At 42.6% G+C, this 12,083-nt stretch overlaps 2 protein-coding genes across 3 annotated transcripts in view; one reads left to right on the plus strand and one right to left on the minus strand.

Annotated features, from left to right (window-relative positions):
• Positions 1 to 1,108: 1,108 nt before the first annotated feature.
• Positions 1,109 to 7,575, minus strand: C9H9orf78 (chromosome 9 C9orf78 homolog). Its single transcript, XM_075185189.1, has 9 exons — positions 7,404 to 7,575; positions 6,843 to 6,902; positions 5,417 to 5,468; positions 4,172 to 4,242; positions 4,000 to 4,077; positions 3,601 to 3,798; positions 3,380 to 3,516; positions 2,176 to 2,274; positions 1,109 to 1,712 (listed from the first exon to the last, which is right to left on the minus strand). Exons 1-9 carry the CDS (start codon positions 7,487 to 7,489, stop codon positions 1,621 to 1,623), a joined length of 873 nt encoding a protein of 290 aa, XP_075041290.1. The 5' UTR covers positions 7,490 to 7,575; the 3' UTR covers positions 1,109 to 1,620.
• A 42-nt stretch (positions 7,576 to 7,617) lies between these two features.
• The window catches only part of USP20 (ubiquitin specific peptidase 20), a 33,324-nt gene continuing 28,858 nt past the window's right edge, over positions 7,618 to 12,083 (plus strand). The window contains exons 1-2 of one of the 2 annotated variants that reach the window (XM_075185186.1): positions 7,618 to 7,706; positions 10,608 to 10,778. In XM_075185186.1, the coding sequence (XP_075041287.1) occupies positions 10,698 to 10,778 (81 nt within the window). In that variant the 5' untranslated portion in view covers positions 7,618 to 7,706; positions 10,608 to 10,697. Of the gene's footprint in view, positions 7,734 to 10,607; positions 10,779 to 12,083 lie in introns of both variants that reach the window. The other variant, XM_075185187.1, reaches the window with a different exon arrangement.

Consider the following 12,083-nt stretch of genomic DNA (forward strand, 5'->3'; position numbering starts at 1 on the left):
CAAAAGTATTTAGTAAAAGTTGCTGGAGAGCACAGTCAAATCAGCAAACTAGTTTGAGAAATGGAAAACCCCATTAAAAAGTTTGTGTAGAAGTCATTGAAACTCAATATCACTGTCTGTAACTTTATTTTTTAACATGAAAGCGTTTCTATCGGAAAATGATTACTTGTCCATCAGGTTGTGAACACTATTTAGCAGTGATGGCTAACCTGTGGCACTCCAGGTGTTGTGAAACTACAAGCCCCAGAATGCTTTGCCAGTAGATAACTAGCTGATAGCTGGCAGAGCATGCTGGGACTTGTAGTTTCACAACACCTGGAGTGCCACAGGTGAGCCATTACTGCAATATAGTGACCTTGATCTCCTCCTTTGTAGCACAGAAAACAGGTCAATCTTACTCCCCTCAGTCACATGCAGATTAAGGAGAGGAGGGTAGCACTGTTCTCACTAAGGTGCGTAATTTCTCATCTACCACATCCCCAGGCAGAGAAATGGCTGTGAGTATCCTCAATGTCTCCTGGATAGACTGGACCAAGGACACAACATAACACAGTTCTGCCACTTAGTTGCAGTGCAAGAAACGTGCTCTCATGTCAGCCGCCGATGCTGTTCCATCATTGTGTCAGTCATGTGACTACTCCAGTCATATGCTGTATTGCATGGGCTGTGCAGCAGCCTGATGAGGACTAGGGTACATGTGGGAAAGAGACGAATAGGATCTGCCACAGCTTGGTTATGTGTGCCAGACTGGTGAGGTGGGGTAGGTGGTATATGGGTTATATAGTAATGATGTGAAAATAAACCTTCAGGTCTTCACTCAATGCTGAATGAATGCTCGTACCATTTATTGTTTCATGTTAAAGTGTACTCATAACCTTCATTTACTGGAGGCAGCAATTTTGTGGGCTATAGTAACATCCATGAGTACGCAGCCCATGACTAGGCACAAAGTGCTTTATATACCTCAGTGATGTCCCACTAGGGCATAGTGACGATAGGCTGCATTCTGCTGCAAACTGGGCAGCCCACAGACAACCTCCACTGTCTGTAGTACAGATCCTCATATGTCCCTTATTGCAATTGTATGAAAAAAATAATACAGAGGCGATTGGTGTAAAACACTGCTTATTGTGGTTTAATCAGTTGTAAAAAAGCAATACACAACAAACAGTAAAAAACAGACACAAACAAATAAATCTATGTGTCCCTCACAGGCAGTGAAGTCTTTGAACCTCATAAATGATCCACTCTGAACGCAGTTTTCCCATCATGGCACAAGGCTACATCGATGTCCAGAAAGCAGCCAGTCTCTGCCCTTGGTTTTGCCTGGGCTCCTTGTCCCAGTGGCAAAGTAGTAACAATACTCTCAGCAACTGCGTAGTTGGTGCCCAGTTACCATCACAGACAGACTCCTCTACAAGACCAGGCGGGGAGGGGAAAAAAAAATAAAAAAAATGTAGATTTCTCTTATGGACACCTTAATAGTGATTTGTAGTATTGACCCTCCCCCCACCCAAGCACTCTAACCTAGGTCAGGGTATACGTTTAGCTGCAGGTTGTGTAGTAAACGGTCTGCTGGACCCCATCAAACAAATATTAAAAGGGTCGCTGCTGCCAGTACTAATAACGTCTATTCATTTTCTTAAACTTCTCGTAATGATAGTCGTCTGTGGCCTTCTCGTTGGATGGACGCTTCCGGTTGGGAGGAGACTCTGAAGATAGAAAAGGATGAACATAAGACTGGAGGTGTTTACAGACGAGTTTAGCTTTTGTTTTTTAAATAAAATTGGGTATCATGTCAAACTAAAAGCATACTGTACTATCCCTATTTTTGCTTTTCCCTTGTACTTGAAGGAAACTATTACAGATTAATGTATAATACAGTATAATGTTCTGATGGAGATTACTATGCATTACACAGCTAACCTTCTCCTTGCAAAGCCCTCCTGTCAATCTTAGCTGGGGTCTTTGCTAGTGATGGGGGGGGATATATGATGTAATTTGAGGGCTGAAGGACCAGGTAGGAATAAAAGTACATTAGACAACATTTTTTAGCAATATCCTTCTGTCTCTGCATGTGAACTACTGCAGGACATGATCTCTGGTGCAGTCTGGCCCCTACACCAAGAAAATAAAACAAAGGCTTTGTGTAATCTGCCCACAAGTTATACTCACTTTCTGGCTCCGGCTTCTCTGTGTCACCAACCCGGAGAGGTCGGGCTTTCGGCTCTTCCTTGTGACGTCGCATAGGAGTGTGCAGGTCCTCCTGGTAAACTGGCAATAAAACAGTTGTGTAATTAATAGAGGAATAAAACCAAAAACAAACACAAAAAGACAAAAACACAAATAAACAAAACTCTGCCTTTGCCCATAAAAAGTCACTCAATTCATACTACTCTTAAAACTCAAGTTGTAGCAAAACTCAAGATTAAATCATAGTTACCAGGATATACAATAGGGGTAGAAAAACAACAACACAATAAAACAAAGCAAGGAAATTTAATGCGAAAGTTCCGAAGACTAAGGCAGCCATGACCCTTCAGAACGTCTTGCTTATAAAAACAGTTTTAATTTACCTTACTAATAAAGATTCACTTTACAATTTACATAAAAGATGAAGGATTTCCAAAAGACTTTTAAAGATTGGATTCAATTGGGTGCGATGTGTTCCTGAACAGAAATACCGCTATTACGGTACAGAGAACATCCCTCGCTCTGCTCACGCCTCTATTAAGGTGCGAACAGGAGCAAAGATTCTTACTTTTATTATGGAATTTTGTGGGGTGTAATTATGTACATTTTGAGGTTTGTAGTTATGCAAATTATTGGTGTTTTATATATGTAAATTTGTTGATTGCTTTGACCCCCCCTATGAACGTCGTGGCAGACCCCTTGTGGTGTGCCTTATAAATAAAAGACATTAATAATAAAAAAAAATAAGGTGGCGGGTTGACTTTTGGCAGTATCTTAGAGAATGTCTCTATCCTAAGTCAGCACAGTGGCCTAGTGGTTAGCACTTCTGCCTCACAGCACTGGGGTCATGAGTTCAATTCCCGACCATGGCCTTATCCGTGTGGAGTTTGTATGTTCTCCCCGTGTTTGTGTGGGTTTCCTCCGGGTGCTCCAGTTTCCTCCCACACTCCAAAAACATACTGGTAGGTTAATTGGCTGCTATCAAAATTGACCCCAATCTCTCCCTCTCTGTCTGTGTTTGTGAGTGAGTGTGTGTCTATATTAGGGAATTTAGACTGTAAGCTCCAATGGGGCAGGGACTGATGCGAGTGAGTTCTCTGTACAGCGCTGCGGAATTAGTGGCGCTATATAAATAGATGATGATGAAGATCCTAAGTCACACAGCCTGTACCACATTTAATCTTACATCGATTGTGCTGCACGTAGTTCACAGCCATGTTGGTAGGTACAAAGGACGTCTGTTTGTCCTTCTTCTTATTCTGCTGTTCCGCCAGTAAACGAGCTTTGGCGTCTTCTGTAGAGATGATATTCTTTATTTTTGCACTGGGAAAAAAAAATAAAAAAAGTTAAAATCAATAATGACTAGAGCCAATTGTCATGTACTATAACAGACTACAGGCCACGTACTCTATCCCAAGGTCCACTTCTGGGATTCCGCTGAGCATCTGGTTGGATAACATCTCCTCGGTCTTCTTGGCGGAAAAGACCTGGATGCTCTCCGGGAGCTCGTACAGGCAATCCTCCGCACTCTTTGGCTTCACTTTCTTTTCCTCATTCTCAACGATTCCCTTTCTCTTCTTAAGCTCGGTCTCGATGTACTTCATCCTGAGTGTGAACGAACCACAAGGGGCATTAATATTATCGATTTATAAAGCGCAAGCAGTGAAGTCCTGCACCTCATAGCTAGGAATTGAATCGTCCCCTTAATGTTTGAGTTCAGTTCTACTTTAAAGCCTTTCTAAACATTTTCGTTCAGCATAAGTTGACCAGTATAGAACATTACATGCGACCCAACTCGACACGTACATGTCAGCATCTTCATCCCGCCGGTTGGTTTCTGCCGAGAACGAGGTTCCCAAGTTCAGATCTTCTTCTTCTCCTATCCTAAAGGAGATAAGATTATATGGGTGAGGAAGGTGAAAACATCTTATAACCAGTAATATGACTAGATCGTGGCACATAAGAGTGAGAATGTTACCTCTCCTTGCCACGGTCCTTCAGTTTTTTCATATCTACCATGCCTCCTGTTTTGATCTTGAAAGGATCATCCTTTAAAAAAAGGAAACAGATTAACCCCAACTTTGCCACTTTCACTTGTCACCTTTATTAAATCACTGCAAACTTATTTAGTGGTAGTCAGGGCCGCATTAAGGGAATGGAGGCCCCTGGGCTAAGGGGGCCTCCATTCCCCCGTGAGGCCCCCAATGTGAGTCACCCCCCGTCCCACATGACCCCCCCCCCCCCCCCAAGGGCTTACCTGTCACTGCAGTCCTCCTTCGGCGGCGTGCTGTAAGCTCCTTACTGAGGACATCTCCTCAGTAAGCAGATTACTGAGCGCCGGGGACGGATGACTGCAGTGAAAGTGCTCAGCAGCATTGATCGGGCCGGGGGCGCCCCCGGACCAATCAATAATGTTGCTGAGGACTTTGGAGGGCCCCCTGGATGCCTGAGGCCCCTGGGCTGTAGCCCAGTTAGACCTCAGGTTAATCCGGCCCTGGTGGTAGTGAAAGCTCAATTTCCACAATGTTCTCTTGCTCCTGCTTCTACCTGCCTGGCATTAATTTACTAAATATTCTAATGCAGTGTTCAAATACTTGAAAACTGCAATAAATAGTGCACTTTGCTGACAAGGAAATTGGCAAAACCAAACATTTGGTAGTGGAAGGGGCGGGGTTGAAAAAAAAAATAAAAAAAATAAAAAACTACAACGCCGACATCAGCAATGCCCAATAAATCATTTATCTTCCAGTCTCCCACTTAACTACCCACCTTGTCGTACTCCTCTCCCCCCCTCCCTGACTCAGCCTCCGTTCTCCCCCTTTCTTCCTCTCACCCTTGTGTCTCTCTATCCGACCACCCCTCCCCTTAGATTTTACGCTTCTTCGAGCAGGGCCACCTCTCCTCCTGTTCTACACCACGTATAACCCTGCTCTCCAGCTACTTAGCCTCCTCCATGAGGACCTTCTGCCCTTCGACCCCTCTTGCTACTCTCTTCACCCCTCTGTGGCTCTCGCCTGTCATCTGCGCCCGCCCTCTTGGGATCAGTCTACCAGTGTATGCAGGCTATCCCTTTCCCCCATCCCCTCTAGCTGTATTCTGAGCTTCCTGAGTTACTATGCTTCTTGTTAACTGTACCGTGCTGTAATACCGTATGTCCCTGCACGGCGCTACGGATACCTTGTGGCGCCCTATAAAAATTAATAATAATTTACAGTGAACTTACCGCTAATGTGGATTCTTCTTGCAAATTTTCTCCAACCAACAGAGCTGCTGCACTGTAGACATAAAAAAAGCAAAGAGAAACTAATGAACTAACCGGAACTGTCATCAAACTTTATTTAAAGGTTAGTAACAAACAATAAACACAAAGACCATATTTATTTATATATAACCCAGCTATATTCTACGTTTACTATATTTGTAAGAATGTATTTTTTATCCAGAAGTAAAATGACTATATAAATGCTGTGTATAGGGCAACCACATATACATGAAGGTATGATGATTATATTTCAGCAAGTAAAAACAAAAAACTGAAGTCACATTCAGAGCATTACCAAATTTACACAAGTTGATGGCAAAATTGGGCGAGATCTGGCCATTTTGCTTCCAGACCAAGCGGCTGGATAACCACTAAAATACACCAAAAAACATAACCCAAAAGCAATCATCTTTCGATCCGATTTACAGGTATGATAATGATCCCACACAATTATCTGTCTTTGCCCTCACATTGGAACCATAAACACTACAATATCCGATCAATTGGACAATTTTCCTGGTGTTATCGCAGAGCATAGGCAGATTTAGAATCATATCTCCCAAGTGTCAGATTAGACCAATTAAACATTTCACTCATTAGGAACTTGAGTAATGAAAAGGATGAGAGTGATTTAGTGTAATTAAAAAAATCTAGAATAGCAACCAGTAATAAAATTTAAAGGTTCATTGTAAACATTGTATAAAAGATTACTATATGTCCACCAAGTACTGTGTATGGGTCACCTTCAATTTACAGGATGGATTATGTAAGATGGTCAAAAGAGATAGAAAGGTGATGTCACCTGTACTTTTTAGCACAGCTGTACACCACTGCATAACTCACCAGTAACATTTCAGGATCCCAGGGTGGACCCTTCAATGTTTTGTTAGCTACAGAGGTATATATTGTTGATTTGGTGTGGTCTATATAGGGCTGCTCACAAGTTGGATATATGAAAATAATTTCATCCTTCATCAGTTTGACAAGAGCCTCACATTACTACTCTGTGCTCTCATTCTGTAGATTCCTGCTTTCCTTATTTACCTTCCAACATCATGATGTTGCCCCATCACATGCAGCCCTATCCTAACAAATTCACATAAGTGGACTGTTTAGCCACAAGATCAGAATATGTCTCCTGAAATATTACATGCCGATGTCAACATTCCAATTAGAAGACTGGTTCTAGGTTGTTCTATCCCCAATGACTTCTAAACAAGCTATGCATGGACGAACAGGAAACCAAGAATTATAACAAAATGCAGAGACCAAGTCAAATGCACATAATAAATTATTTCTATTGTACAAGGCATCAACTTATTCTGACCTATTGCTCTACTTGGATATCGTAAGAAAAAAAAAATACAACCCTGCATAAATCACTTACCTCACACCATTGGGCCTCTTTCTTAGACTCTGCACTTCCTTTGCTTCTTCAACCTTCATTCTGCACATACAGAACACAGGTTAGAATTCACAAAACAACAGAATTGTATAAAACCTAAAAATTTCCACCCGGTCCTAGGACTACCCATGCAAATCTAAAGCTGGACAATTCTGAAGGGAAGAGATAGATGGGGACTTAATCCCAAAAGATAATAACTTTAGGTGTGCATATGGTAAACCAAATGATAGTGAAAACTGTCAACATGGGAATACACCCAGTCCCCAGAAGACACACACTAAAACAGTGCTGGCTAACCTGTGACACTCCAGGGGTTTGTGAAACTACAAGTCCCAGCATGCTTTGCCAATATATAGCAGCTTATTGCTGGAAGGGCATGCTGGGACTTGTAGTTTCACAAACACCTGGAGTACAGAACACCAGAGGGTTAGTTAACCAGTGGATCACCAGCTTATGTGAACCATGCCCTACCCCTGGCTGGCTGGAGATTCTGGTACTTGTGGTTCCACAATGGCTGCCAGTAACCCTATAAGGCTCACTCACCTAACCTCCCTGGTCACCCCTTCATCCTGCTCCTCTTCATCCGAGCTGGTGGCTCTCCGCCTTCTAAAGTTTTTTCCCGCAGGCATCTCAGTCTCCGCACCGTGCTGCCCCCTCCAAATACAGGTAAACAGCTGCGGTTACGTCTACTTCCGGCCCCTGGTGATGACGTCACGCCCCCATCACAGGCCCCGGGCGCGTCCAGGCCCCGCCCTAGTCCTGGCAGCGTGGGCGGAGTCATGGATCAGCCGTCAACAGCTGCAGAAAAGATGGGGAGCCGTGCACAGGCTGGCATAGCGTAGGGAGGTAAGCAGCATCCAGCCTGGGACATAGGTGAGAGCCAGGCTATAATATAATATATAATATAATATATCATATCATATAATATAATATACTATACTATACAATACAGACACATACCAAGAGACCTGTGAGCTGACAATAGCTGTGCACTATACATATATATATAATGTATGCTGAAGAGGGCCGTAGCTATTACATGGTTTTAATAGGATTTAATTATGTATAACCAATGGAATTAATTGCAAGTTGCCATGGCTGGTAAATGCAGGGAGCTGAGATGACCCCGATTTATAAGCAATGACAAATCCCTGGTTACTCTATGCATAAAGAACATAAGGTCTGATGGCATACATAGATAAATAACCCCACTCCTACATACAGACATTAATATTCCTGTCAATGGAGAGGGAGCAGGCCTGTTTGTGTACATGTTGTAAGTCTATAATACATAAAGGGGACAATGTGGTCTATACCCTGACAAGCTGGCAGTAGGGTCTTCCCTATGCTGCATACGTTAAATGAATGCCCACCCATACACACCCACATAGAAGTATTAGCCGCCATCATCCTATAGCCGTAGCTCAGAGGATTCACATAGTACTGGCAAAGATTGGCATATAGCATTAAGGTTAAAATATTCTCTGGTATATACTAATTGGACTTTAATATTATATCAAGTTGGCAATGCTCACATATATTATTATTATTGTCTGTGTGTGTATGTTATTGAATTTAGCCTGTAAGCTCCAATGTGGCAGGGACTGATGTGAGCGAGTTCTCTGTACAGCGCTGCGGAATCAGTGGCGCTATATAAATAAATGGTGATGATGATGATGATTGTTGATTTGTAAGGAACTACAGATAATGATAGAGGTCCAAGTTTTAACACTGTGTCTGTGTTAGGTTTATATAGAAAAAGTTTGTCAGCTGCTCTGCAAGGGAGAGATCACCTTTGGGTTGGGTTACCAAGATGTTGAGTCTTCTGTTGATGTCTTCCCCTGATTGGAACAGCAGCAATATATATATATATATATATATATATATATATATATATATATATATATATATATATATATATATATTAGTTTCTTTCACAGAATGATAATCCATAGTTCTAGTTAGTTGACTTGCAAGTTGCCTAAAACGTCCTAATCCCTCCCCCATGTGTCAACCGTCTGTCTGCCCCTTTCCCTTTAGATCGTAAGCTCTATTGAGCAGGGCCCTCTTCCTTCCTGCTTTCATTACCTATAACTTTTTCTCCCCAGCTATACTGCGCACCTCCTCCTTGGGCTCTCTGCCCATTGATTCCACTCTTACATTGTCTTCGCACCTCTTTAAGTGGCTCTAAACCTGTTAGTTCATACTTGCCAACTCTCCCGAAATATCCGGGAGACTCCCGCATTTTGCGAGAATCTCCCGGGCGAGTGTGGCAATCCCCCGCATCTGGATAATTCTGCCCACTTCCTAGTGAAGTGGGCAGAATTAAGTCCCAAACGCTGCAATTCCCGGTGAATCGCGGCGTTTGGCCCCGCCCCCACTGTCAAATGACGCGCGTGCGTCATTATGTCACGGGGGCGGGTCCAAAATGACGCACCCCCGTTACGCCCACCTCCTCTGCAGGCTCCTGGATTTCTCCAACAGAAAGTTGGTAAGTATGTGTTAGTTGCGTCCACGCTAATGGGCACAGGTTTCATCCTGCGCTGAATATACCACTTGCACTCCATTAACCATCCAGGCTATTAGTAGCTGTGTTGAGGGTTGTAGTGTTGTTTACTGTAGTGTACTGTTATACCATGTACTGTCTTTGTTGTTTGCCTTCTGTACGGCGCTTGCTGCGGAACATAAAGATTGTTAATAATAATAATAATAATAATAATAATAATAATAATAATAGTATTAATAATAAAGTGAGCAATTTCAAGTTTCTTGCAAAGCGGAGGGGGGTCCAGTAAATGAAGCAGTGTTTTGTTCTAGATCAGCACTGTTCTCAACCTACAGTGATTCAGCATTTTAATGTCTTTAGCTGGAGTTTCCTGTTGTAACCTTATATTATGCAGTAGAAATGTCGTTTGTGTTGTATTTGAATCTGCTCAACCCAGGTACAGGGGATCCTTAAACCCAGGCTTAAGTTACTGGGGTATACCGGTTCCCCACTACTGGCATTGAGTGTTGAGATTTGTAATTCAACCTCAATTGCCAAATTTCCAGTTACATTTAGACTGTGTACTGCTTATTCAGGTAACACACAAATCACCATATTGTATTGTAGATGCTAATTTATAGTGTTTATTATAGCTGCAAATACAAACTTTGGAATTAAGATTTCCTTTTATACTCATAAAATATCCACTTCAGCTTATTGTGAATTTATGTCCTTGTGAGTTCTAGGACATTACTTTGTCGGATGAACCCTGGTTGTAGTTGCTATGGTAACATTGCAGGGATCGCGGCAAAATAAGTATTAAGGCTGAGCACAGTGTTGTGTTGTAAATAATGATGAGTCACTGGGTCCTTTAAAGAGCACCTGTCACCTTTGCACAGTGCAGGCAGGCAGTTTTGTGTGCTGAACCAATAAGCCAATCAATTTACTACAGCCTAGTGACATCACTGTTGCACAAATTGATGTCACTGGTCTAGTGAATTGGCTGAACAGTTTGTGTTTTATCCATGGGGTTTACACAACTCGTTAAGCCGTTATTGAGCAATTGTATGCATGCATATCTGATTGGCAAGCAGAAAATCAGGACAAATGAAGCCATTGAGGATGAGACCACACCCATTCTGATCAAGCCACACCCATTCTAAGAAAGCCACACCCATTTAAGATTCAAAAAATGGGGGCTGTTGGCAACTGTCCGGTTATGTTTCCATGTAAGATAACTCCTATTATTCCTGCTTTCTCAGGCCGTCCATGACTTTTCAGCTCCATGGCTGGGACCTGTTGAGGACGCCTGAGGCCGTCACCCTGGCTCTGCCTTGATCCTTCCAATCAACATGGGTGAGATTGAAGATTTCTGTCCTCATCTAGATTCAATCGGAGAAGTCACCAAGGAGGATCTGATCTTAAAATCCAAGGTAAGTTATGCTGGCCGTACACTGGCTAACCGGTCAGATATGACCGTAGACGTGTGTTGCCAAATCTAAGAGATCGGAACGTTTGGCGCTCCAACTTCCGGATCTGATTTTTGATTGAAAAAGTAGCTTTATTTGTATAAAGTACAAAAAACACAGGTCATACGTTTCATTCAAGTGTACACAGTACACCGTAAGACATGATCATGCATACATTTTAGTACAATACAGGGCATAGAGTACAAGATATGACATCCTACACTATATCCATCAAGTACTGCACTAACCATTCAAACTTTAAACCATATCACAGTACAATAAAAAACATTGGATATGAGGGGGAGGTAGGTGAGAGGGGTAGGGTGGGGGAGTTACGAGCAAAAAGTTTTTATTGAGGACAGACACAAAGAGAGGGGTGCATAAATAGACATTACATTCAATAATACTTCAAGCTGTGAAAGGGGAATGGGTTGGAGGGGGTAAGGGAGGGGAAGCACAAACCAAAGATTTTATTGATAAAAAAGACAGTGCGGAAAAGAGGGAGACAACAATCAATAGCAATCAATCAATCGTCGTCTTCTTCTTCCTCAGGACTGTCAAGGGTGTTATAGTCTCTTAGTAGGCTGTGGATCATCCTGCGACAGTCCTGGATGGTCATCTTCTCCCGCTTCAAGATGATTCCTGGCAAGCCACATAGCGTCCTTAAAACAGTTCATAAGGCGCCAGGCCTCCTGGGTTGCCTCAATGATGTGGGTCCCAGGAAATAATCCATAAAATACTGAATGGTATGAAAGGCAAGTCCTGGGCACACTGTCCTTAAGTTTATGTTCCAGGGCATCCAACAGTGCCTGTGCAGTGGGGCAGTCCCAAAAGATATGCTGATCAGTCTCCCTTCTGGTGATACAAAAGGGGCAGTGAACATATCTGCACAGGTTCCGGGAGTGCATGAATGTCCTGAGAGGCAGACCCCCCTGGATAGCCATCCATGCAATGTCCTTGTGTCTATTAGTCAGCCTCTTAGAGGCCACATTCTCCCAGACGTGTTTGGCCGTAGCCACAGGGAGCCCTGGAACAGACTCCATAACGTCCTTCGCTCTGATGATCTTGTGGATATTTTTGGCAAATTAGTTTTCTGTTTTGAACATAAGTTAAATACTGACTGTTTTTTCATGTAGCACACAGATATTTGATAGCTTATTTGTACATTGAAATGTAAAGTTGATATTTGTGTGCTACATGAAAAACAGTCAGTATTTAACTTATGTGCAAAACAGATTACTAATTTGCACCCCTTGTATTGTAACATGG

Source organism: Mixophyes fleayi, chromosome 9, assembly GCF_038048845.1.
Source record: "Mixophyes fleayi isolate aMixFle1 chromosome 9, aMixFle1.hap1, whole genome shotgun sequence".
NCBI lineage: Eukaryota > Metazoa > Chordata > Amphibia > Anura > Limnodynastidae > Mixophyes > Mixophyes fleayi.